At 42.8% G+C, this 27,710-nt stretch overlaps 1 protein-coding gene and 1 long non-coding RNA gene across 4 annotated transcripts; one reads left to right on the top strand and one right to left on the bottom strand.

Annotated features, from left to right (window-relative positions):
* Window positions 1–807: 807 nt before the first annotated feature.
* Window positions 808–14,431, bottom strand: LOC118848998. 2 transcript variants are annotated; one of them, XR_005010276.1, is made up of 3 exons: window positions 8,411–8,514; window positions 7,381–7,477; window positions 808–2,421 (listed from the first exon to the last, which is right to left on the bottom strand). It is a non-coding gene; the product is annotated as an uncharacterized LOC118848998 (long non-coding RNA). The 2 variants fall into 2 exon arrangements; XR_005010277.1 differs by lacking the exon at window positions 8,411–8,514 and adding an exon at window positions 14,327–14,431 and having other exon boundaries at window positions 2,138–2,421.
* CCDC43 (coiled-coil domain containing 43) lies at window positions 14,409–27,710 on the top strand. 2 transcript variants are annotated; one of them, XM_036758065.1, is made up of 5 exons: window positions 14,409–14,659; window positions 21,171–21,258; window positions 22,105–22,240; window positions 24,105–24,163; window positions 26,248–27,710. In XM_036758065.1, exons 1-5 carry the CDS (start codon window positions 14,471–14,473, stop codon window positions 26,433–26,435), a joined length of 660 nt encoding a protein of 219 aa, XP_036613960.1. In that variant the 5' UTR covers window positions 14,409–14,470; the 3' UTR covers window positions 26,436–27,710. The 2 variants fall into 2 exon arrangements, with proteins under 2 accessions (XP_036613960.1, XP_036613959.1); XM_036758064.1 differs by lacking the exon at window positions 24,105–24,163 and having other exon boundaries at window positions 14,414–14,659; window positions 26,248–26,405.

The raw sequence follows: 27,710 nt of genomic DNA, 5'->3' as shown, positions 1-27,710 counted from the left end.
ACTAACCTTGATAGATCTGGCTCTTCTCAGCAATACAAGGTTCTAAGATGGCTCTGAAAGACTCATGATGGAAAAAGCTATCTACATCCAGAGAAAGAATTATGGCATCTGAATGCAGATTGAGGCAAACTATTTGCTTTCTCTTTTTTTCCTCTCTTTTTTTGGTTTTGTTTCTTCTTTCTCATGGTTCATTCCATTGGCTGTAATTCTTCTTTACAATCTAACTATTGTGAAAATAAGTTTAATGTGAAGGTATATGTAGAACCTATATCAGATTACATGCTGTTTTGGGGTGGGGAGGGGGAGAAAATTTGAAACTCAAAAACCTGTGGAACTGAGTGTTGTAAGCTAAAAATAAAAAATAAGTTAAAAAAAGACAGATGGTTTGCTCAGCTTGGTTACTAATAACTATCTTACAGGCACACAGTGGATAGAGCACTGGACCTGGTGTCAGGAAGACTGGAATTCGAATCCAGCCTCAGACACTAGTTGTGTGACCCTGGACAAGTCACTTAACCTCTGTCTGTCTCAGTTTTCTCAACTCTAAAGCGGGGATAATAATAGCACCTATGTCCCAGGGTTATTATGAAGGTCAAGCTGTTTGTAAAGCACTTTGCAAAGCCTTGAAGCACTACATAAATGTGAGCTGTTATTAACACTGTTCTGAGAATGACCTTGACAGAAGTTACCATTACATGACAAACCATGACAGGGGTTTCCAAACCCTTTTTGGAGAAGTTACTAAAAGAAGTTACTAAAAAGTTACTTAAAAAAAAAAGGAACAAAGAAAAACCAAACCTGTTGAACTTCATGCTTCAAAGAATACTATTCATTCTTAATATGAAAGCAAAAAGTTAAAATAAACCATACATAATCCAAATGTTTCTTCTACTTAGAAAAGCAGTCTCCCAAAGTGGTATTTCTGCTTACATTTCCAGTATGTGATCATGAAAACGACAATATAACCCCCTTCAAAATTCAACAATTCAGCCATTTGGTGGGGTGGAGGCAGAAGAAAGGGGCCAGCAGAGAAGGTAGTGGAATTTGTGGAGTTACTGTAAAAGTGGCTGTGAAAGCAGGAACCCCAAAATGCTGGAGGATCGCCCTCTCCTGAGTTCAAACCTGGCCCCAGATATTTACTAGCTGTATGACCCTGGGCAAGTCGCTTAACTTCTGCCTGTCTATTAAAAAAAGGGGTGGGGGAATAATAGTGCCTACCTCTCTCAGTGTTGTTGTGAGGATCTGGTGAGATATTAGCACAGTGCCAGGTACATAGTAGGCACTTAATTAATGCTTGTTTCCTTCCTTCCATGACAAAATTGGAAACAAATCCTGTGAGTTACATACAAGGGCTTCATGATGCATTTTGTTATTGGTAACTTCAGCTCCAAACCACATAATGACATACTGTTGACCGCTGCAGGGCAATTATAAAAGCTAAACTTTATCCCTAAATCTAGACAAAAAGAGATATTAAGTTTTTGAGCTTTAAACCTGAAGAGTGAAAAGCTGATTTCATGGAAAATCTTCACTTAATGCAAATTACAGACATTATACCTAATAACGAAATGGATGATAAATATAATACCTATCTTTCAAACTATTTTGAAATGGGGAGGAGCTTATTTAGAATGGAATTTCAAAAAGACCTTTTCGAATTTGATAGCATGACTCCCCAACCAGAACACCAATTATATCATAACAGACTGATTTTTTTAAAGATGAAAAATGCTATAATCACCATGAATAAACACATTCTTCCACAAAAATATCTGAAGACTTGTACAAAGGCTCCCATATGAGCATGGCCAATCACTGTCTTTACTCACGGTGCCCACTTCTGTTCTTTTTTTTAATTTTTTTTTTTGGAGGGGGGAAGGCAGGGCAATTGGGGTTAAGTGACTTGCCCAAGGTCACACAGCTAGTGTGTCAAGTGTCTGAGGCTGGATTTGAACTTAGGTCCTTCTGACTCCAGGTCCTGTGGTCTACTCACTGAGTCACCTAGCTGCCCCCACTCACTTCTATTCTAATAAGGCAGGGCTGGGATCTGGCTTTGGGTTTCTGATTGCTGGAGCTCAGCTGGCTTGTGATTCCCTCCTCCATCTCCCTCTTTTTTTGAGCATGGGCTAATTTCAGGTCTATTTGTATGTATGAGTTTTATTGCACAGCTCCTACTCTCCAATCTTCTGGCTCCTCCCCTTCCTCTTCTTCTTCCATTTTCATCAGCTTTTCCTTTCCCCTTTATTCGAGCATTGGGCTTCTTCCCACTCCCGCCTTCCATCTTTTTGTGCCATTTTGGACTGGATGGAGAAACCTAATTGTTTCTTTGTCATTAATCTTTCTGGAGCCCTGTCCAGAGAGCCGGGCTTCTCATGTCTTTCATATTGCCATCTGAATCAGCAGCTTTCAAAACATAAAGACCTAGCAGAAGAAATAAAAATCATTCAGGTACATGACTTCAGTAATCAGACCATCCCCATAGTTCAATTTGCTACTAGAATTGAACTAAGAATATGACGGTATCCTTTCAGAGCAGCAGAAGATGAACTTACATCCCAATACTTTTGTTCATCTACAGAAAGCAATTATTTTATTCAGACCCATCCAGTACCTTTCTCAGCATGCTTTCCTTTTGCCTTTCCCCTAAACATCCTGGGGACTGCTCTGACCCTATAGGATGGCCCAGACCTTATGGGATAGCAGGGCAGGAAAGATGGAAGGATGAGTCATATGGCATTTCATACCACTTGGATAAGTTGGCAGTCACCAACTACGAGACTTCCAATGCGATGGAAGACCACTAAATCTTACCTTTTGCCCTGAACCTGCCTCTGAAAGACCTCTAAGACCTTACCATCTGCCCTGTGGCCATGACCCCCCAGAAATCTAGGCATTGTCATCTGACCCACTGATGTGCCTTAAGGACACTGGGGCCTTGCAATCAGACCCATCTAGCCACCCTTAAGACCTCCAGATCCTTCCATTCCCTACAGCTGAATTCTTTTATGTGTGTTGTCTCCCCTAATTGAAGTGTGAGCTCCTGGGGGGTACAGATCATCTCATTTTTTTTCATTTGTGTCCTGGGGAAACAGACAAAGCTGCCTTCACCCCTCATATTCTAGTTTAAAGTCTAACATGCTAGGAAAGTATGTAGAGAAGAAAACTAAGGTCCCTGAGACAGGACTGGCTACCAGACTTGTGTTAACTAGGCTTTGAACAGGAAAACCTAATGAGGTTAGGATTGTTAGGTTAGCTAATTAAGGTTAGGATTGCCTTTTTCCAAACCCTGAAGTGATACATAAAGATCTTTGCCCATTCCTTAGAGCAATGGAGGTAATGAAAAGGAAAACAATTCTTAGATTACTTCAGTTAATGGAATTTAAGCTGTTTCTGGTTGTTGGTGGTCCATCATTCTTGAAGAGGACCAATGACATCAGAAAGGTGATGTCTTGGCTTGCAAGTGAATTGGATTTAAGTGAGGCAGGATTTACAAAGTCATCAGCCTCACTCTCTCCTCCAGAGTCATCAGAGACCAGTGGCAAGACATAGGTTAGGAAGATGACTGATGGCAGCTAGAAGGGAGAAAACCTTGAATGCTCTATGTGAGGAACTGAATGGTTTTAAGAAAATGATTCTCTGAGGCTGTGTGCCTAGAAGTAAGTGATTCTTCTTCTGTTTGATAAAGCAAACTATTACCTGAACTGTTTCCTAAACTCTTTGTGGACTCTGCCTCAATTTTGCCTTTCTTTGTGTCCAAAGGGCTTAACCTAGTGCCTGGCACATAGTAGGAACTTATTAAATGCTAGTTGACTGACTGTATGTACCAGTCCTTCTGGCCCCTTCCTTCTAGTTTAGGAAAAGAAGAAGCCAAAAAAAGTTTAGGATTATAGGGTGGAAGTTTCCCCTACAGTGGGAGTTTTAAGGATCTCTTAAAAAGTAAGAGAGAATACTCAGAGAAGAGGAAGGTGATGAGTCTTCCCGCCATGCAGAGTACCAGTCCTGGTGACATCATCCTCCTCTCCTCCCAAGAGACTAAAACAGCAAGGTATACGACTGTGTTTTTGTTTTTAATCTCCAGGGCTGCTCCAGGAACTCTAAGGGGGAAGCTCTCTCTCTCTCTCTCTCTCTCTCTCTCTCTCTCTCTCTCTCTCTCTCTCACACACACACACACACACACACACACACACACACACAAAAGAAGGAACTTGTGGGACTGGCAACTCTATCTAAGTGTGGTCTTTGATTCTATTAAACACTGCATCAGACTGATTTAATCTTATTTCTCATAAATGTTTATACCATGTGAGTATGTGTGTGAAGGCTCTGGGAGCCACAGAAGAGAGAATGACCTTTCCTAATGCAGTTCTGGAATCCCAGCTTCCAGGTTACTTGTTAGAGATTTCGCTCTGTAACTAGAAACAAGGACAGAATTACTAAGAACCTAGGCCCTTTTAGATCTGCCTTTTGAGACTACAAGCCTAACACAGCCTTAGGGTTACATGTGAAATATATGGGGACTTCACAGTGACTTGTGAGTTAAGGAGCTGTCCAAAGGCATGAGGGGACTGTCAATTTGGTCATTTCTCTCTGCTAGGCATAAAAATGGTAAGATACAGAATAACCTCAAATTAGTAAAAATTATTTCTGACAGATTTGTGCCCATGATATAGAGACATAGAGTACGGCATTTGTTTCTTCAACGACTCCTAAAATTTGGCGCAATACTTGGCTGTAAGCAGTTAAAAATGCTTTTGCTTTCATTCATTCACCTGTTCGGTGACCTATAAAACTTTAAATATTAAAGAATAATAGTATAATAGTAATTTAACTCTCTGGAATAAGATAAGGGCATGATAATAGAGGGAGTCCAAACAAAAATCCGAACATTGTTAACAAAACACAGTGCTCATCATCAGCCCAATAAAAAGTTGAATTCTTCCTCCTCAAAAAGGAAGAAATGCATTAAGAGATCTTCTCAGAGCACACTATGAACAAGCAGAGATAGTTTTAGAAAAAAGAGCTCACTTCACAAAGCAATAGTAAAGGCTGAGAACAGGTACATTAAAGTGGATTTGTCCAATGTAAATAGGAGACTATATAATGTCACGAAATCAAAAGGCCCACCATGGGCAAACACTCACATGAACCCCATCAATAATATATTGACAAAGTATGAAACAAATAAGTGAGTCATGAGGATTTGTTTACAGAAATGGAAGGGCATTTTTTTTAGGATTAGGTAACTGACACTATAAATTATAGAAAGATTATCCTTAAGGACCTGAGGCTCAATGATTGATGGAAATCATGCAATAAAATGGTGGAAATTGCAGGTTGCAGAATTTACCATCATCCCCATCATCTGGTAAGTGCCTAGAATTGTCCTAAAAATGTCTGCAGAAGATGAGAGCCCACCCTACCACTTGAATTCAGTTACAAAAAGCAGTAAAAGATGAGAAGAATGAGATAATTAATAATAATTATTATAATTACTTACAGAAGTACCTTTTGAACAAACAGAAATCACTTTACAGAGCAACAGTAGAGGATGACAACAGGTATGTCCCACTGGACTTGTGAAATGCAACCCATGCCACACCAGCCAAGTGTTCATCCAGACTCTGATTGATGGGGGAACCTCACACCTCTCAAGCCAGCCCATTTCATGGAATGCTCTAATTGTTATAAAGTTTTTCCTGATCCACACATCTTTGACATGACAGCCCTTCTAATCCTGGAAGCCAGCTACCTTGTCCCTCCCCAAGTCTTTTCTCCTCCAGGTTAAATATCCCCATTTCCTTTAACACTAGTTACATGTTATGGATATATGACATGGATTCTAGGCCCATCATTATCCTGGTTTCTTCCCCCTGGATGCTCTCTAGAGAATCTCTGTTCTTCTGAACGATCCCAAAACTGAATAAAGCCCTTCAGATGTGCTCTTTGGCAAGCAGGACACAGGGTACATTGGAGCTACCATTTCCTCCTACGTGGAAGTTATGACTCTCTTAATGTAGCTTAGTTTCATATTAGGTTTTTTTTTGTTTGTTTCTGTCTGCCTCTTCAAACTGAGAACTCAAGTCTAAAAATCCTCAGATCTTTTTCAGACAAATTCTATTCTAATCATGCTCCCCAATCCTGTATTTGTGAAACTGATTTTTTTTAAGCCAATCATACTCTTGCCTAAAAGACTATCTTATGGAGAACTCACACAAGGCAAATGCTTACATGGTAGTAAGAAGAAGTGATACAAAGACACTCTCAAGGTCTTTGGCATTGATTGTGCAACTTGGGAGACAGTGGTACAGGACCACCCAGCATGGCATGCCCACATCAAAGAAGGTGCTGTGCTCTATGAGCAAAACAGAATTGAAGTAGCTCAAAGGAAACAGGAGATGCGCAGATTTAGAGAATCCACCCCAAACGTTCATGTGGACTATCTGTGCCTAACCTGTGTTTAGAGCATTCCAAGCTCATAGTAATCTGATGAGCTGCAGTCAGACACATTGTAACTTGACTCTAACATGGTGATGTCATTTTGGTCCTCTTTGAAAATGAAGGACAACAATCAATCCCTATCCCTAATGAATTATTTTATTCGATTTAGACCAACGCTAGATAGTCAAGATCTCTTTGGATTCTGACTCTGTCATCCAATAGGTAAACTATCACTCTCACTTTTTGTCATTATTGATTTAAATAAGCACACTGTTTGTGCCTTTATCTAAGTCACTGGTAAAAATAAATGACCTAATGTTTTCCTTTACAAAACACTGTTAACTTTCATTTTGCCATCATACACATCCCACCAATCTCATAAAGCATACTCCCTATAAGAATCAGGCTCTTTAGTTATTTTTTTTTTAGTATATCCTATGCTCCAGTAGCCTACATGGGTAGGATTCAATCCAGGCGAAGCCCTCCCTGTTACTCTACTTTCACACATATTACCTCTACTTCCCTGAGAGTAAAGAAATTAATGTGAAACTGAGCTACATTAAGAGAGTCATAACTTCCATGTAGGAGGAAATGGTGGTTCCAATATACCCTGTGTCCTGCCTGGCAAAGACCTCTGGAAAATTTCTGAATAGAGCTCATATCTAGGTCTCCACCAATCCACCAATGTGTGTAAAAGGGTTCTATATAAACCCTAAGAATAATAATAAATTTAAATCTATAAATATAAAAAATAGATCAGATACAGGGCAACTTTTATTTCATCCAACAGAAAATTAAAAAAAAAAAAAGACTCCTAAGAACTCATAAATATTGAAGAAAACAAAAGTCCCAGAATATCTAAAAACAATCCATCCAATTCTCCTCCTTGTCAGGCTAGCTGTGCCCCTTTCCCAGAGCCCTAAACCACCACTCCAGACTTACCTTGTTACCTTCAGAAGGAAAATGAATTTAGAGTTCTGAGAGGGGCAACTCCCTGATATTTTGGCAAGTTCCACTTTCCTGAGGGTTTTAACTTTTCCTGGAAGGGAAACAAAACACACATAAGGTTAAGAGTGGTAACACCTTTCCCACTATACCTGCATTATCTGAATACCTCATAATACCAGTGGAAGGAAAAGTCCAGGCTCCCCGATTTCTTGTATCTTAGCTTAGCCTCCCAGCCATTCCTCTAGCTTTGGGGCCACAACAGTTCAGTTGTTTCAGCCAACCATTTCTAGTCAACCAATTCATCCCTAATTTAGTGACTTTGAGTGAATAATGAGCCAAATGGGCATGTCCTCATCTTCTGAGGCTGAGGCAAAGTCCCCAATAAAGGCTTTTTCCCCTCTATAAATTTATCAAGTTGATTAGGGAACTCCTTTGAATAAGATCCTATGTTACACAACACTCTTTATACTGACAGAAAGGTGAGGTGTGTCCTTTAATTTTGACAATATGGTATTAACCTCTCAGAGTAGATACTCATAACCAGGAAGTAAGAAACACAAAAGAAGCAGGCTAAAACAAGGTTTATGCTTGCTGGTTTAGGACACGTGCTTTAGATACCATGTGCTCACAGCTGTATGGAGGCTGAGGCGCTGGTCAGGTCAAGCTGTCCCTCCCCCAACCCATTTCTGGAGAAATAGCTCAAACAGTCCTGACATGACTTGCAGTTAGAAATGAAGAAAGTGGTGAAAGGCTGCCTCTGCTCCTTTATACATCTGCTGAGTCATCAGCCCTTAGGGCTCTGTAGCCAACAAGGGACCTCTGCTTCTTCTCAATATGAAAGCCCATTAACCTCAAGTGACACATGGCTAGAAGCAGGCCCCAAAGCTCCCCACATAGCAAACATGTTGATTGACTGAACCATCCATACTCTCTCATACCTGTGGACTAACAACATACACTTGAAAGATGGTAAGTGGTGATAATGATGTAAAAAGGCCTAACTGAATGGAGCTGGAAGCTTTACCTTGAGAAAGAAGAACATGGCCTCAGGAACCCAAAATATTACTTTTGACAACTGGACTGGAACCGGCCTCTAACTTGTGAGTGGCTGGAGCCGAACAAAGCAGGCTAGAGACAGGAGAGTCAGGAATCAAACAGAAGTTTAATTTCAGAGTGAGGAAAACAGGTTTGCAAACCAAAGTCCCCTTGAGCAGGGGGGCTTGAGGCAAAGGTAAGGTTTTTATACATGAAAAACCACAAAAAGGCAGGACCCAGCGCAGTCATTCTTAGGTCTTGAGTAAACAGTTCTCATGGCAGACCCATGAGTGTACCATTTTGGGCACAATATAGACATTCTTGGGTCCTGTGGGAACAGTCCCTAAGTTATTAGAATAGCCTTGTGATCATTCAGTGGGGAATAAAACCAGAGTTAGCATGACAGGAATAGGAGTGCAGCCCCTGGTTCAGTTCACTTAGCAGTTTACAAGCACAGGAATTATTCAGTGTCGGCAGAGGTAATTGATTGCTTTCTCCTTTGGCTTATTGGCTATAGCTCTAGCCCTCAGGCCAGAATCTCTTGGGAAATAGGGGAGCTCCAACAAATCTAAATAGTTACTGATTAATATGAAAATCATAAAAATCCCTCAGAGAACACCTGTTGCTTGTCAAAGCAATACATTTTGCCAGAGGGTGAGATCATCCGCAGGGTGAGTGCAAAGGATTGTTGTCATGCTAAACTTGGAGCACAGCCTGCTTGCTGGTCCTTAGCTCTGGAAAACGGGATGTCTCCTAATACCTTGACACTTTAAACTCAAGAGGTTCTTTGTTGCAACTAAGAAACTTCTGTTTGATTTCTGACTCTCCTGTTTCTAGACTGTTTTGTTTGGTTCCAGTCACCCACAGTCTAGGAGCCAGTTCCTGTCTGGTTGTCATTTAAATTGATGTCAGAAATGGGATTGGATGGAACAGGGCCAAGTGGACTTTGTGGTACCAAGTGGTACTTTCTGGAGTGGACTATGCCACCGGAGATTTCTCCAGAGTCTGACACCCCACCCACCCAGCCCCTCGTCTGGTGAGTATGCTGCCCTTTTCCGGCTTCAATTCTGGGCTCATGATTTTGGTTGAGCTCAGCATTCTTTGTGAGGAAAACTCCAAGGACCCTCCTGTGACCCAGTTCATCTTGGGTCTCTCTGGTAAGGATATCCTTTCTTAACTGCACACCTCTGTCAATTGGCCAGAAGCGTGCAGAACACTTCTTTAAAATTGGTGCCTCTCTGTACACCTCTGTAAAATTGCACCTGTGTGTCTAACTGCACACCTCAGTAACTTGTGTGCCTCCAACAAACTGGTTCTGTCTGGTTGCTGTCTTGTTTTGTCCATGTCTTTGTAAAATGTAAAATGTCTATGTCATGTTTGTATGGTGAACTAGATTCTGTTACCCTGAAAAGATTTAAAATTCAGCCAGCCAGAAAAACGTCTAAAGGCTGTAGCCAGAGAGTTTAGAACACTGGAAAAGATTACCGAACTTTCATAGTTGAAGCAATTGTCCCAGTAAGTAGGACTAACCCCCAACTTCAAGCTTTCCTTGGGAGATTAGGTTATAAGAAAAGAGGGAACAAAAACCTGTAAGATACTTTTCCCCTATCATTGCAGCTTTGGCTATGTTGGAATTATAGAAATAAAGTCAGACAGTCAAAGTCTGTGGAACTGCTAAAAACATCTTAGCAGATTTTGGAGGTTCGAAGATTATTTTAAGATTGCAGGAGAGAATTCCTGAGACTTTGGGGTAATTCCAGGAACTCATTCCTTTCTGAAATATCTTGGCAAGTTTTGGGGTACCACTCTGTAGAATTTGTTTTAAGGAAAAATAGTGGTTAAATTTTATAAAGATTGTTCTAGGGCAGGGGTGGGGAACCTGCAGCCTCTAGGCCAGGTGTGACTGTCTAGGTCCTCAAGTGCCACTCTTTAACTGAATCTAAACATCACAGAACAAACCCCTTAATAATAGGATTTGTTCCGTAAAACTGTAAAACAGTTAAAAGGCCACACCCAAGGACCTAGAAGGCCACAGGTGGCCTTGAGTTCGAAGGTTCCCACCCCTATTCTCTAGCTGTGAGGGAAGGTAGCTAGTTTGAAAGTAATCCCAGAGTAAAGAAAGAAAAAAAAATAGGTAAACAGTTTGCACTTTATAGTAATCTCTTGTTAACCGTTTCTTGACATTCCTGACCATGGAAAGAGAAATGACTTTTTAAACCAAATTGATTCCTGTGACTCCTGTAACAGTAAGCACCCTGGCACACCCAAGATGGCCTGCTAGCACAGGTGCTTTGATCTGCTTTTTCTAAAGGAAAGCAACTTTAAAGGGGTCAACAATCTTACTTTAATTATATTTACAAGTTCAGGGGAAAGGTCAGCATCCTGAACGTGGAAAAAATACAAGCAGAGAAATTAGCACAAAGATCAACAGACAGGGCTCCAACTGTCTGAACAAGTAATACAACCACCTACATACACCACTAGATGGGGGGCAGGGCACAGAATCATCTGAGTAGTTGGGGGGGGCCTCTGAACAAATAGCTACTCAGTCTTGTCCAAGGAATCAAGAGGTCCTTCTCATAAGTGAACCTCCAAAGCAAAATATCAACCTCAGAATATATATACACTTCTCAGAGCCAGAAGGCATTACAACCCTCCTGATCAGTGCCTAATTAGCTTAGTACCAAAAGGTGTGAAAGCCTTCCTGCAAGTAAGCTTCCCCTAAGTAAGCTTTCCCTTTAGGCAAGTTCCTCCCTCAATGGGCTTTATGTGACTCACAGCTGTGATTGAGCACGTGTGGTCACACAGGCCTATTAATGGACACGGAAGATCTTCCTAGTCCATTAACATTACATTCCCCCAGGCCAAAAGACCCTCTCACCGTTAACCTTTCTCATCCCAGATCACATTCCCAAATATAGGTGTTAAAAAAAATGCTGGAAAAATGTAAGGAAACATGAATTACGTTCTGCCCCTTTAGCTGTGCAGTTCAAAGCTTCAGAGCCCACCTTGTGGAGGGGGTGGTCAGCAGCTGCAGGCAGGACCCCCCCACCAGCAGCGACCCCAATGGCCCTGTGCCCCTGGGCATCCTGAAACCAGCTCTTCTAGGCAAGCCTGGGGGCATCACCCAGGTGTACATCTTGCCCATCCTGCCCCAGTAGCTTCAAGTGGTCCCAGCCCCATCAATGCCTGGCCACAAAGCTTCAGCTGTTGGGGGCAGAGGAGGGTCAGGCCCCATGGCCAGTATTCACTTTGTCCTGCTACCAGGAACTACCACCAATCAGAAGGTCCTGGCACCAGCAGCCACCCCAGTTCTAGGAAGTAAAGACAGCTGCACCTTCTTTGATGTTTCTTTCCTTAAAGGTGCCCTATTACTCCTCTCTGCATTCCTCAACTGTAAACTGTTCTAAAGTAACAACACTTTCACATGTGTGTGGAAATAAAAAAATCTCCGTAGAAAAAATTTTTTTTACATTTTTTTCTTTTAAAAAAATTTTTAGAACATTTTTATTTAAAATTTTGTGTTCCAAATTCTATCCCTCCCCTCCCTTCTCCCTGAGTCGGTAAACAATCTGATAGAGGTTATACGTGTTTTGTTCAAAACACTCGAATAAAAGAAAAAAAGGAAGAAAGGAAGTGAGAAATAGCATGCCTCAGTCTGTGTTCAATCAATACCAGTTCTTTCTCTTGAGGTGTATAGTATGCTTCATCATTAGTCCTTTGGGATTGTGTTAGATCATTGTATTGCTGAGAATAGCTCAGTCATTCACAATTCTTCAGCAAACAATTTTGCTGTTACTGTGCATAATCTTCCCCTGGTTCTGTTCACCTCACTTTTCATCAGTTCATATATGTCTTTCCAGGTTTTTCTGAAATCATCCTATTTGTCATTTCTTACAGCACAATAATATTCCATTATAATTGTGAAAGGAACTATGATTTTTATAATAATCAATATGATATGTGTAATGAATACACTAATAGATTAGACTTTTCAGAATTGTCTCTTTTGTGGGTCAAACTTAAACCTTTGACAACGCTCACAATCACTGCCTGTATACCTTAAGTGAAGCGAATCAGAGACTGCAGAACCTGTTCCCATCATAGAACTCTGATTACATAACCCCCAAGGGCTTGAGCAATGCTGCTCCCATAGAACTCCAGAATTGTTCTACTGTTTTCCATTTGTGGGTTGGTCCTGGGAAACCACTCTAGCCCTAGGGAACAATTGTTTGTAATCCACCTTACACACACACACACACACACACACACACACACACACACACACACACGTGATTTATGAACATAATCTCCGTCTTCACTTCAGCAGGCTGGAATTATGATCAAGAGAACTCCTGATTTGCAAATCTATTCCTTATAATGAAACTAATTAATTAAACGGCTACCTGATTACTGACTTTGTCTCTGGCCAGCTGTTTCATCATTCTCAGGGTAGAGACTGGCTCAGTAAAAAATCCTGTTAACAAAGGAAAAGGAAAAGGGGACAGGCAGAAGATGGGATAGATAAGACAGTGTCATGGAAACTCAGACTTCAAGAGATAGTGGAGGACAGAAGGACCTGGCGTGCGTCCATGGGGTCATGGAGATTCAGACACAACAGCAGCAACAACCTGGTCCCTTCCTATCTCCCTAGTCTTCTACATATTTTACACATTTTATGATACAAGTAGGTACGAGGGACCTACTTACTGCCCCTCACACTGGTCAGATCACCTCCACAGACCTCCATGCCTTTGCCCCGGCTCTGCCTCCTCACCTCTGCCTTCTGGCTTCCCCGGATTCCTTCAAGACCCAGCTCAAAGCCCACCTCCCGTGGGAAGCCTTTTCTCATCCTCGACCTATCCTCCCCCACTGCTAAGGCAGTGATTGCCTTCAGAGTTAGTGGTCTGGCATTACTTTCCACCCACTCTGTATACGGGTTGTGTATGCATAACTATTAACATGTTATCTCCCTTTAGAATGTAAGATCCTGGAGGCCAGGGACCACGTTTCAGCACTTTGATTAATAAATGCTTGTTGACTTGATGTTGTAGCCTGGAACATAATAAGCGCTTAATCAGTTAATCAATAAACATTTATTAAGTGCCTACTATGTGCCAGACACTTCAATAAACACTAGAGATACAAAAAGAGGCAAAAGGCAGTCCCTGCCCTCAAGGACCTCACAATCCAATCAGGAAGACAACATGCAGACAAATATATACAAAACAAGCTATATACTGGATAAATAAGAGATAATTAACAGAGGGAAGGCAATGGAATGGGGGGGGGGGCGGGGAAGTCTTCTTGTAGATGGTGAAATTTTAGTTGGGGCTTGCAGGCAGAGTATTCCAGGAGACTCTAGCCAGGCTGACCCGCCCCACCCTCCCCCTTCCAAGCTACTGCAATTACTGCGGGGATGAGGTGATTAATGCTGGCTGACCTGACTTTGCATTCCCAGCGCTAAGCACCGTGCATATTTAACAAATGAATGCTGGAGTCAGGCGAACTTGAATTCACATTCGACCTCAATCACTTTTTGTCTATGTGACTTAAGCGCCCTCTCTTAGTTTCCTCATCTGTAAAACTGGGATTTTAACAGCATTTTAACGTGTGTGTGTGTGTGCACGAGCCCTTTGCAAACCTTAAAGCATTATGTAAATGATAGTTATCATTAATGTTGTTATTAATAATCAATACACTGATTGACTGAGGTGAGAGCAACGGACTGGGATCCAAGTGACTCTGGGACTATTAAGAAGGGACACGCCGGGACATGCCGCGTGTCTATGCATGGCTGAAACACAGTTGTACAGGGCCGGTCTAAAGAGGGCGGGCCCACTACCTGCCAGATACCGGACGACCAATCACCTCCCCTTCCCTCCCGAGGGGCGGTCTCTTTAACCTTTGGCTCCGCCTTCTGCTCCTTTCCACGCTCGCTCCGGATCTGTCCGGCGCCCTATGGGAGCATGCGCACTGCGTCCGGCGGGCCGTCCCCATCAGGCAATGCAGGAGGCGGCCCGGCGGCGGGGAGGACCCCGGCCCTAAGATGGCGGCGCCCAGCGGAGCCACGGCCTCGGGTGAAGGCGACGGCGGCTTCGGGCCGTGGCTGGACGGACGGCTGGAGGCGCTCGGGGTGGACTGGGCCGTGTATGGCGCCTACATCCGGGGCGTCCTGCAGGAGGACGACGAGGAGGAGAGGCTGGACGCGCTACAGGGCATCCTGGCCGCCTTCTTGGTGAGGAGCCTGGGCATCCGCCCCGCCCTGCCCTGCCCCGGCTCCGGCGCCCCCGCGTGGAGCCGCCGAGGCCCGCCCCCGGAGGAGGTCGGGGTTGGGGGGCGGAGGGGGAGGAGCCTGCGGCCGGCCAGGGGTGGGGAAGGAGGGCCCGGAGGGAGCGCCGTAGAACCGCCCAGGCCGGAGGCGGGAGGTCGCCGCTGAAGGGTTCTTCCTCCCAGACGCCCCCAGGGGGTGGGGGCCCCGGTGGCGGAGTGCAGCTAGCCCTGGATGGGAGGCCCATTACTCCTGCTGGTCCTGATCCTTGTTAGGCGGAGGCTCTCTCTGTAAAATGAGGGCATTCTCATCACAAGGCTTCTTGCCTCCTGAGTATGTTTCGGGGAAATCCCTTCTTGGGGGTAAACCTTGGGAAAGGCTATGTCTCCTCTCTCCTTCCCCTCCCCCCGACATTCACCCAGATCCCTTTGCTTTGCGCTTTCCGGTAGGGGAAAAACACGAAGCACCTACTGGGTGTGAATCATGAGGTCAGCCCTTTTTAGCTGAGAGCCAGTACAGCCTAGTGTTGGATGTTGGACTCAGGTTCAGACCTCATCTCTGTTATTTATTTAGATGTGTGACCCAATCATAAGTCACCCAACCTTTCTGAGCCTCTGTTTTCTCATTCATAAAATGAGTCAGTCAGTAAATATTTATTAAGTGCCTACTATGTGCCAGGCGCTGTGCTTAATTAGTTGTGCCCCTGGGCAAGTCACTTAATTTTTCTGAGCCTTAGTTTCCTCATTTGAAAAAATGAGGCAGTACACATTTATTAAGCGCCCACTATGTGCTAGACACGGTGCCAAAGAAAGGTAAAAGACAGTCTTTGACCTCAAGGAGCTCTTAGTCTAATGGGGTGAGGGGGAACCACGGACAAACAAGCCACAAACCTCACAGGGTTTTTATAGGGCTCCGATAACACCTTGTACAGAAATAGTCCTGCAAACCTTTGCAAACACTTGTGACATCTTGCACTTTGCTCTGAGCCTCCAGTAGCGGGGTGGCACTAACAAATGAGTGTTGGAGTCAGGCAGACCTGAATGCAAATGCGACTTCAGAGACTTCCTAGTCGTGTGACTTTGGACAAGTCTCTTAACTGCCTCCTCTGTAAAAGGGGGATCACAATAATGCCTACCCCCCAGGGTCCTGTGCCAGTGTCTCCCGTGTCACACAATCAGTTCAGAGTTCTTGAGAGAGACTTTGAGAGTGTCCTTGCATCGCTTCTTTTGACCACTGTATGAATGCTTGCCTTGTGTGAGTTCTCCATAAAAGTCTTTTTCTTGGCAAGTGTACATTTTCCATTTTAACAGCTCAGCCAGCCCATCGGAGTTGCGCTCTCTGAAGCAGAGTTTGAATGCTGGGCAGTCTAGTTCGAGTAAGGACCTCAGTGTCTGGTACCTTACCCTGCCAGGTGATCTTTAGAATCTTCCTAAGACAATTCAAAAGGAAGTGACTCAGTTTCCTGGCATGGCAGTGGTAGACTGTCCAGATTTCCCAGGCATACAACAATGAGGTCAGCACCACGGCTCTGTAGACCTTCAGTTTGGTAGTCAGTCTAACAGCTCTTCTCTCCCACACTTTCCTTCGGAGCCTCCCAAACACTGAGCTAGCTCTGGCATGTGTCCGTCAACCTCATTATCAATGTGTACATCCCTGGAGCATACACTAGCAAGGTAAGTGAACTCATCCACAGCATTCAGAACTTCTCCATTTGCTGCAACCAGTGGTTCCATGTGTGGATGGTGTGGTGGTGGCTGATGGAGCACCTGTGTTTTCTTGGTGTTAGTTGTTAGGGCAGTGTTAGCACAAGCAGTAGAGAAATTGGTCTATACTTCATTGCCTCTCAGCTTCAGAGGCTGCATTGAGTGCACAGTCATCTGCAAACAGGAAATCATGCACCAACACTCCCTCCACTTTTCGATACAAGGACACTCTCAAGGTCTCTCTCAAGAACTTTGGAATTGATTGTGTGACATGGGAGACGCTGGCACAGGACCGCTCAGCATGGTGTGCCCACATCAGAGAAGGTGCTGTGCTCTATGAGCAAAGCAGAATTGAGACAGTTCAAAGGAAACGCAGGATGCGCAAGTTAGGAGTATCCACTCCACATGTTCACACGGACTATATGCCCGACCTGTGGGAAAGCATTCCGAGCTCGTATTGGCCTGATTGGCCACAGTTGGACACATTGAATCTTGGCTCTAGCATAGTCATGTCGTTTTGGGTCCTCTTTGGGAATGAAGATCAACAACCAGCCAACCTCCCAGTGTTGTCGTGAGGACCAAATTAAATATTTGTAAAGTGGTTTGTATTTCTTTCCTGGTCCCCTTTATCATATACTCCAGTTAGAGAATCTGACTAGGTTAGCTATATCCCCTATGGCAATTAAATTTTTACATTTGAAAGACTGACTCCTAAAGTCAGTGTGTCAATAACAGAAAATGTTGAAGAGGCCAATGTTAGATCGGTCTCGAAGGGGATGCAGGAGACCAAAGTGTGTAGCTGTGATAGCTCTCCATGGCAGGCCTTTTCCTCTGAAATCATCTGAAACAAACAAATCCAGAAAATTGGTAGGGCATGTTCTTTAGCATTTGATGTGTAGAGCAAGGGCTGATAAAGTGATCATTAAACTACTAAAACCCCTTGTGGAACGTATGTGGGAGGTAGTGTGTGAAGTTCAAGAGGTCTTTGCTGTTGGAGCGTTGTGTTAACACATATGTTAATACATGTAGTCCCTCTCTGTGTGCCCCATGAGAGAGGGAAAATTTGCTGGGACTACCTAGATGAGGCTAGGGCAGAGCATAACCCGACATTGTTAGGTGTGCGCTCTGTGGCAACAGAACAGCTTCCTATATTCCGTGTCTCTTCATCAGAGCTCTCTGTAGCTTTTAGTACTCTTCAGTAATGAATGGCACACTTTATTAATTAATGAGAGTCTGACTCTTTTTCATAACCCTGCCAGTGAATGAGTTGGGAAAATTGGAAGCTGGAAAGGGCTGACGCCAGCAGGAGTCAGTGACCTGAAGTGGAGAGGTCAGGAGACACCACTCTGGCTGCAGTAAAGGGATGAACTGTAAGGGAATGGATGCCCAGGGTCCCAGTGAGGTAATTTCGAATGACCATGAGGATATCAGGCCAGACCAAGTGAACAAGACTTGGAGATGCTGTTGTATAACCAGGAAAATTGAGAGTTGCCCAGTTGGTCACTGGACAGATAGTGTACAGTATTGGATATCTTGTACCCTTTGAATCATCTGAATTTACTGTTCCCTTGTAATTCTGTATTCTTTATACTTCAGAGAGAAGCAGCAGCTGGGGAAGATGGATGGGTGCTGATGGTAGGAGCCTTTGAAAGATGGCAGCAGCTTGTGAGTCTAGCAAACTGGAGACTGAGGTGCAGCGGGATATTGAGCTAAGCACAGTTCAAAACATTTGTTGCTGCCTGTAAGGCAGTCATAAGAGTTGCTCACATCTATGGTGGTTTAAGATTTATAAGGTGCTTTTAGCCTGACACTGTGCCATTAAGTCAGTGCCAAAGCAGAGTCTCAGATCAAGTGACTCGCTCGGGTCAGTGAACTAGCCAGCATCAGAGTTGAGGAGAGGTTTAGCCAGACCTGGTATTGGGATCTGGGAAGCCCTGGCTTGCTAATTATGGTGTGGGAAATAACTGTATTAGGGAGTACTTAGGGCCCATCCAGGATCATGGCCTTTTGGAGAGTAGAGAGTCATGTTTTTCAAATACAGAAGAGCCCCTTAATCTTTCCTTCCTCCACACCAATCACATTTTTCCTTTGGGAGGCCTGGGCAAGCCAACTGAAGAACAGTTCATCAGCTGGGGAGATGCCACAGTAACTTGACACAGGGGCAGCTGTTTAGATGTCTCACAGCCAGGCCTGTTGTCATTACGACGGACTCAGCTGGTGATGCAGTAAAGCTGAGCAAAAGACGTAGGTTTCATGCGGTTCTCCTACAGTCCTTAGTTGAGGCTCCAGGAATTATAGTGTGGATTAACCCGGTCTGGGAGGTCATGATGGAGGTGATTTTCTTGCTGCTACCAGGAATTCTGGGTAGGTGGGAGTGGGAAACTGATTAAGATTCTTTTTATCCCATCTAGAAAATCTCTAAAGACTCTCTAAGTAGGGGGTAGAAGTGACTTAGATGGAAGCTACGAATAGTGCCCCCTGCCATGACCACCTGTTTATAGGTTGTCCTTATTTGGAGCCATTCATCTGCTGACAAAACCAGATCCAAGGTGTTCCAAAAGTCTTAGTGCCGTTTAAAGCTCTGTACCTTAACTCTGCATCAAGACTTTTGTGACTCCCTGCATGAACTCACCCAGCTTTCTTCTCTTTTCCTAGTAGAAAAGAAAAGATCAGTTTTTCAGGAATCGGTCTAGTGCTTTAAGTCCCCACCACCTACAGAAAACTTCATTTGTTTTCAGGGTGGTTTTTTTTTTGGTCCATTATATTTCATTTCCTCCTAATTTCCCCTACCACATATAAACTTTGAGGAAATTGGATATACCAGTGTGACATCAACATTGACTGAGCAGTGCTGGTCTGCGGGGCAGTTTGTAATGAGGAGGAATCTTGGAGAAGTAGAAAACGATGTTCTTGCCCTTGGAAACTTTCCAGTCTAACTGGGGAAAGGAGATCCATCTATTTAATATCTCCATGTCTCTGTCACATTAAGCCTGTAAGGTAGGTAGTGCAAGCACTATTACCCCAGACACGTAGATGGGAAAGAGAGAGGAAATGATTTTTCCCCAGTGGCAAAGTGGCAAAGCTGGGTCTCTCAGACCCAGGACTCAACTCCCAGTCCAATGTTGATTGGCTCTGAGAAAAGCACACTTATGGAGGGGGTTTCCAAAGCATGTGTACAGTACATTCTAAGTACCTAATTCAGAAGGGGGCACCTTGTTGACACTCCACCGCTCTCCATCATGGCTTTCCCCATCCATGGCTTTCTTTCCCATACAGCTGATTCTGGGGTACAATTTTTCAAAGACTCCTTTGACGAATTGTCAGATCCCCTTCCAGGAAAACCAAAATGCCTAATGAGATCAGTTCCCAGATCAGGCCTGGGTCCAATAACCAGAAGCCATACCATATTTTTAGCCAAATTTGGAGGCAGGGTTCAGTGACCAAGGACTCTCCAGGCCCTTCCCCTTCTTGTCTGTTGCCCTGGCCAATCAATCACCTGATCTTGGGGCATGAGTCAGGCAGGAGACCAAAAGCTGTTCTAGGGGGACCAAGGCAGTAACTTAAAGGGATGAATCTGGGTCAAAGACCCGTGTTCTCTTCTCTCCTCCTCCTCCATAGTATCCTTTTATCTGCCCCCCAGTGCCCTCTATTTCCTCCATCTTCCTTTTCTTTGGCCCTTGTCCATGCCTTAGGCCTTCCAGTGGTCCCTATTAACCGCTAACATTCAAAGTTTGAAAAGGTGATAGCCTCTTGTAGCCCTGCTGAGTACAGTATCATGCCCCCATTTTGATGCACTGTAAGCATTCTTGGCATATTTCAGCGATCTGTTTTCTTTCTCCTTTGCTAGTTTTTGGCAGGAAGGGATGAAGACATAGTAATCATGTTGAAAAAATGATAGCTGGTATGTGTGCACGCATGTACAGAATAGAGATATAGTTGGATAGATGGCCTGATGGGACACATCTGTCTCCCCTGTCTACACTTCCTTGGTGTAGTGGCCACAGTTTAAGAAGTGCTTGAAGGGGTCTTGAGTAGAAAAAGTTTAAGAAGCCCTGGTGTAGCCCAGCGAGTTTAGAAGTCCAGCCTTGATTCAAAAGCTGACAAACCCAAGGAGAAGCATGTTCAGAGTTTGGTGAGATCAGTAAGGTCCTCCAGGAGGTGAGCTCTTAAAGTAAATTCTTTAAAAATTCGTATTGAAGGTTTTTACATCACCTTCATTTCCCAATGTAATACTCCCCTCTCTCTGACAAGAGATCCATCCTTTGCAACAGAATAAAAAAGAAAGAAAAGGTGGATAAGGGAGTTCAGCAAAACTAAACAACATATCCACCAAGTATAACAGGATCCGCAGTGTTCCATACCCATAGCATAGTCCCTGATGGGAGATGTGCCTGCCTGGAAGCGCAAGGTTTGTCTTTAAGGGAGCAGATAGGCAAATTCTGTTGACAAGGAGACTCCTTTCCTCTTGAGTTTGGCTCATCTGGCAGAATAATGTAGGTGGGATTGACCTAGTATGAATTCTAGGGATGACGCTGATGAGAATTTGGGTTACTGCTTGGATCCTGGGTCCTTTTCTGTTTTGGAGTGTTTAGAAGTCCTAGAAGGGAAACAAGTTCTGCACGTTTTGTCTTCCAAAATATGTGGGTCCCTTTCAGCTTTGGCTGGAATCAGTCATGTCTTGTGGGTTGGGCCTGCCTCTCCCCGGATTCCTTGATTCAGGTCACCTGAAGATTTTTTGGCATTCTTGGAATTACCTAGCCTACTTCTCTGACTAGGAAGAAGACTCACTCCTTGATGTCTGCAGGGAGATTGTCAAGCGGTGGTCGGAAACCCAGAATGTTGTCACCAAAGAGAAAAAAGAAGGTAACGTGAGTTGGCACTGCTCCCTGGAAGCTTCTCCAGTAGCTCTGTACAGCTTTTAGGAAAAAGCATTTTTAGTTCTCCACTTTGGTTGCTTGTCCTGAATAGCATACAAATTCACAGCAGTTTTAGATCTCTCTTAGCCACCATTGCTTTCCTTTTCCCATTTTGCCTCAATGATAGCACATTGGTCCTGTCTTCCCTCTCTCTCCCCCCAAGTCATAGTTTTTGGCTCTCCTTATGGATTTGCAAAGGGGCTGATATCCCTTCCTCCAGTGCTGCCTCTTTTCTTATAGTTAACTGTGTATGATGCTATGGATTATCTGAAACTTCAGGCTCTTTCCCTCCAGAGAAAGCCTTTATTTCACCTTCTTCTAGCATGTTTTGGAAAACAAATTAATTAATTTGGCATAAGACAAATTAATTGGCCTGAGACATTCATTAGTTAATTTGAGAGCTAGGGGAAAAACCCCCTCAACTTATAGCACATTTTAACATTAAATTGAAATGATTTCAAACTACCTTCATCACTTTTTTCTATTGGTGTTCATAGTTGAAAATGGCTTGTATTTTAAACTAGCTTAATTATCCAAGAATAGCCACCCCATTCAACATCACTAAAAGCATGAAGGGGTCCAAGGTAAGTTGGCCCTTTTCTTACCCCTCTTCTTGGGAAGGAGGTTGGAATAAGCAAGTCTTGAGACTGAACCTCTCTGGTTTAAGAAAACTCAAAATTTGAACCCCAGCTGCTCCAGAGCCGGGGTGACTTCACTGGTCTTGTTGGGACTATTGGCTTATCTGGTCTGATCCCTTGTTGTCACTACTTCTCTTTGTCCCACCCCATACTAGATGAGGTGCAAGCCATCGCCACCCTTATCGAGAAGCAGGCGCAGATTGTGGTGAAGCCCAAAATGGTGTCGGAGGAAGAGAAGCAACGGAAAGCTGCCCTGTTGGCCCAGTATGCCAATGTGACAGATGAGGAAGAATATCCTTTCTGGAGCTCTGGTGGTTGTCTATCACTAAGGCTCTCAAGGTCTAGCCTGAAAATGTCCCCATGGTTATTTCCAATCTCATTTCTGCTGGCCCACACTAATTTTGGAAGGCCTTCAAATACTCTATGCCTCAGTTTCACTTCCTAAAATGGGAGTAACTTTATTGAAGAGGGCAGGGCACAGAACTAATGTAAATCCTGAATTAATGTATCTAGAGCTCTTGAATTCAGATTTATCAAATGCTTTACTGTTAATGCAGGTGTGTTTTATTCCCATTTTACAAATGAGGAAGCTGGGGCTGAAAGGTTATGATCTTTCATGATCACATAGCTAGTAAGGATTAGAACCCAGACCTAGGTCTCCCAATTCCCAGACTGCTATTCTTTCCACTACCAGGTAGCCCTTGAGTATCATTATTATTATAAGGTATGCCTCACTTCTCACACATAAAGTGAATAAATGTAGCAGGGAAGCAACCTGCAGCCTGGGGAACATTTTGTTCAGCAGGTTTTCTGCCCCCAAAGCCTATCTTTCCAACTGTAAGAATTATTCTCCCCATACTTTAAAGTAGGAAAACTGAAGCCCCAATAGGTGAAGTGACTTCCTGTTCTCTCCAAGTCATATTTTTTGACAGAGGGGCCAATCTCCTTCACCCCAGTGCTGTCCTTTCCTAGTCCTCTAGATGTATTTAGTGGCAGAGCTGGTCTTTTGTAATGAATTACAGTAAACCCAGAATGGCATTGTTTGGATTGTGTTTAAGTGTCTGTTGTTGCAGTGGATAGAATGAGACAACACTGGACTCTTGGGTTTGACTCAGGGGAGTGTGCAGAGGGTTACGTACACTGGCAGGGCAGAGTGAGTCCCTCAGTAAGGATTTACTAAGCACCTGCTATATGCAGGCACTCTGTTAAGCACTGGAGATGAAATAGAGGCAAAAGATAATCTAAGCCAGGGCTGTCCTTATTGAAACAATAGACAGTATATTTTGATTTTTGCCATTTTAGTGAGAGCTCTGTGGTAGCTCGGCTTCATTTACTAAAGCATTTATATAAATTTCTATGCTTGTAGGCAGGCTGCATAAGTGGAACTGTGTGGCACACACATGTGCCCTCTGGCTACATTTTGGACAATCCTGATCTAAGCCCTCAAGGAGCTCACAGTCTAATGAAGGAGACCACGTGCAAACAACTATGTGCAAACAAGTTATAGACAAGCTAAATAGGAAATAACTGAGAGAAGGCACTAGAATTAAAAGGGATTGGGAAAGACTTCTTGTATATATAATCAGTCAACTGACTAGAAGAGGGTTAGGCTCTGCTTTTTTTCCTTCATTTTTAGTTTACTTGCAACTTAAAACACTTATCCCTAGTTTGTCTGGTGAATATTTGAAATTAATATTGTACACCAAAAAAAATCAGATAGCTGGCTGCTAGGCTCTAAACTTAGGGAGAAATTGGTTTTTTTCAGGTCAATTCCTTTTGTCCCCAAGACTCCTTCTGAGGAGCAGAATAATAGTTCTGATAAAAACTTCTATTCCTTGTATTGGAAAGAAACCTTCAGAGGTCATGCCTATGGCATGGTATCTTGCGCTTAATGTTTGTTTAAAGTGAATGTCATTCATCTCTTCAATAAGAGGGTGGTCAATCCAGACCGTATGAGGTTAGTAGGGAATGCCTTTTCCTAAGATTTCATAGTACAGCAACAAGATTGAAGCAGATAACTTACAGTTCCTTAAGTTACCATCCAAAATGAGCCTGGTCCTTCTCCCTACTTAGTAGTTAATTTCCTTAAGCAGATAATTCTGTGGAATACTTTGATATTCGACCCATTTCCTGTTCATTCCTTAACTCCTTTTACTGAAGCAGATGAGAAGGATGGTTCAGTTGCTACGACAATGAATATTGGGTCTGAAAAATGTATCCTTCTCTGGTGTCTCTCCCCCAAATGCTTCTTCAGTCTTTCCCAAGAATAATGACTTCCATGCTACTTTGTGTTATTGGGGAGTAGCAGGGAGAGAATTTCAAGGGGATTCCAAAAGCCCTGTTTATTGAATATTGTGCCTGGTGCTATGGGAGCAATACAAAAGAAACTGAAGAAATGTCTCATGTCTAGGGACCTTCTACATTAGCTGGTAAGGCAGCATACGCTCATCGAACAACAAAGAATGCTTCTATAGATTAACAAGTAAAAAAGGATATATTTAAAATTAAATATGTTTAGGGGAAGGCATTGAGAAATCAGATGAAATCTGGTTATGGAAGAATTCCTGGAGGAGGTAGATTTGGAAGTGTTTGAAGGAAGAAGGGAATAGATTAGGAGGCAGGAAGAGGGATAGGGAATGGCAAATAGAAAGATACCTAGTTAGAAACAATTAAATTGTGTTTAAGAGGCAAAGAATACTTGCCTAGTACAGAGAGCCTAAGTTTGTGATTAGGTCCTCAAATTTTGAAGCAGCTTACCTAGGTATGTTTTTTTAACTGCAATAAAACATTCCAGTCCTACTGAAGTTCAGATTCTGTGATAATTGGGACCAGGGCTAGGCTGACTTTTATCTTGGTACTATCTGAAAAAAGCATATTATTAAATTAAGCAAATTATTGAGGATATAAACATGTTAAGATTTAAGAAAATATTTAATCAAGAAAACATTTCAAATACTTGAGCAGCACCTACCTTGAATGCAATATCCTAATTACTTAGGACTTACGTTAAAATATTTATCCACAACTATTTTTTACACACATGTGCATATATGTACCTATGTTTATGCAAAAATACTTTAACTTCAGTGGGCTTATGCTCTCCCTGATGTGGACACTCCCTCTACTAGGGCAGATCACAACTTCTTCACCTTATCTAATGTGTCATTTTCTTCCCATAAATCCTCCATTGGGGTGCCTGCTTTGTGTTGTGGGTCTCCTCTAGGTCTGTTTAAAGTCACTTTTTCACTAGATTGGTTGTCCACCAGTTATCCTTTACTTTCACTTTGTAAGTTGCCTAAACTCCTTTTCTAGACATAGTTTCGATAGCATCTGTCATTGTTGGCAATCTGCTGCAGTTTATCCCCATTTTATGTCTCTTTACTATGCTTTTCATGTTCATAAGTAAATATATTAGCTAACTATTATTAGCTGAAAGGGCATTCAGATTTGGCAGTCTAGTGGAGCCTTTGAATCCCTTCTCAGAATTAATATTCTTAAATGAAAATAAAATAATAGCTAGCAACCAATATTGATATAGTTATCAATTTTTTTTTTAAATTTCAGAAATCCCAGCTTAAGGACGACTGATTTAGTCTAACCCCTTCATTGTACGGACAAGGAAATAGGCTCAGAGGGGTTAAGTGCCTTGCCTAAGCTCACACAGATGATAAACAGCAGATGTAGTAAACTAAGGATTTCTTCAATCCAAAATCAGTGATTTAAAAAAAAACAACTGCATTACATCGCAGATACTTCTTTAACATTTAGTTGGTGCAACTTTGGCTTGGTGGATAGAAAGCTTGCACTGTGTCAGGAAAGCCTGGGTTCAGGTTCTGTCTCTAACACCTGCTGGCTTTGTGAACCAGGGCAAGTCTTTAATCCTCTTTACATGTCCCCAGGCATTTAAGACTATAAACCGATGAGTAGCTGTTCATCTGCATTGGCAGAGGGACTTTTCCTCAAGGGGAACACCTAATGAAAGTGCAAGTCTAGACCACAAAAACCCAACTGTGTATACAGAAATAAAATTCTTCTTCTGTATATAATGTTCTTTAATTCAGACCTTTCACCAGTTCAGATTCTACTTTGCATTCTGTCCATGCCAGGCACCTAAATTAAGATTGAATGGTTGAATGATCCGTACCCTCCAGGAGGCTATGGGTAGAAACTCAAGATGTTTTGGAGACAGATAAAACATAGTCAGTACTCATTAAGGAGGGAGAAGGTAAACAAAAATTTGAGGAACAAGGTAATGCTAGTGGATGTGCTTGTGCCACTAACCCTTAACTCAACAGCAGCTCTTTTCCGAAACACCAATGTGGAAGATGTCCTGAATGCTCGAAAATTGGAGCGAGATTCACTGCGGGATGAGTCTCAGAGGAAGAAAGAACAGGACAAACTACAAAGGGAAAAAGACAAGCTGGCCAAGCAGGAGCGAAAGGAGAAGGAAAAGAAAAGGACACAGAAAGGAGAGCGCAAACGGTAACGTCTGGATCCTCTTTTCCTCCCCAAGGACTTGAGCAAAGGAAGAACTTGGTCTTGCATATGGTGTGTATTTTGGAGAAATAAGAGAAGTCCTGGTGATTTTACTAATGCATTTCCTCCCTTGTTTACACAGCCAAAAGAAAAATCACAAATGTTTAATTACAATATGTGCCATGTGATTTGTGGTGTGGGTAATGTTGGATTGATGTAGCCAATGTCTGTACCAAAGATCTGAGAAGGTGTGACTTATTTTCAGCGAATCAATTCCTGTGATCCTTTTATTAACCACTTAAAAATTTTGGTCTTCCTTTTCTTGGCCAGAAAACTAGCTTTGCAACTTTTGAACCTAGAGTATGTAGGATTGGAATGGATACTACTCTCCCTGATAGAATGTAGAGTGGAAGTTTGATTTGAGACAGCAGTTAGTTCTAAAATGTGTTCTTTATTTCTATCAGATAAGATAGAACTAAATCCAGATTTTATTTTTTTAATAATATATAGGAGCAGAAGCCTAAGCCTAGGGAAGTGGAGGTAGTTATGGATGTTTTAAAAAAAAAAAACCAGTATAACTATGTCAGTGAAAGGCTATTTAAATATGTAGCCTTGAATTAATAGCTGTAACCATGACTTTTTTCCCCAATGTGACAGTAGAAAGTTTAGTACCATTCCTATCTTAAGACTCATCTAAATATAAGTAAAAACTTCTAGTGGTTCCTAGTTTAAGGAATTAGGGTAGAGTGGAATGGATAGAGAGGTCATCTCCCTAAAGAAAATGGCAACACTAGGAATCTCTAGTAGCACTGGGTATCCAACAACGAGGTCAGCCTCTCATGCTCCACCTTCTCATTCTTCAAGTAACTCTGGGGGGAAAGAAGCCATTGGCTACTCATCCAAATTTGTGTTCTGGGAAGGTATGGATGCCTGCATTATTGTTAAGTCCAGATGCCAGCAGGAGTTCTCTAAATCTGCTTTCTTCACTGGTTAAATTTAGTTGCAAGTAACTTCTCTTTTATTGTAAACAACTACTGACCATAAAATAATCCAGAGAAGGCACTTTCACTGAATAACAGACCGAAGGTAGATCAGTTTCATATGACTAATTACATGGGAGTAACAGACCTTTTTACTTGTGTGCAGATGATTAAAATGATGCTTGGCTAAGGAAAGGTTTTTCTCCTTTCTCCTTCACACACTCCTGAGCCATAGCATTTCAGAAATGTAAATGTTCACATTTTCCACATTTTTTTCAAATAAACTTCTGATATTTAAATCATCA

This window comes from Trichosurus vulpecula, chromosome 4 (assembly GCF_011100635.1).
Source record: "Trichosurus vulpecula isolate mTriVul1 chromosome 4, mTriVul1.pri, whole genome shotgun sequence".
NCBI lineage: Eukaryota > Metazoa > Chordata > Mammalia > Diprotodontia > Phalangeridae > Trichosurus > Trichosurus vulpecula.
Note: the sequence above shows the minus strand (reverse complement) of the source record. Positions and strands in the feature narration are given on the sequence as shown.

Coding starts and splice junctions, on each gene's coding strand:
- CCDC43 (XM_036758065.1), top strand. CDS start 14,471: ATGGCGGCGCCCAGCGGAGCCACGGCCTCGGGTGAAGGCGACGGCGGC. Junction 21,259..22,104: donor CACCAAAGAGAAAAAAGAAG/GTAACGTGAGTT, acceptor ACCCCATACTAG/ATGAGGTGCAAGCCATCGCC. Junction 24,164..26,247: donor GAATATTGGGTCTGAAAAAT/GTATCCTTCTCT, acceptor ACTCAACAGCAG/CTCTTTTCCGAAACACCAAT.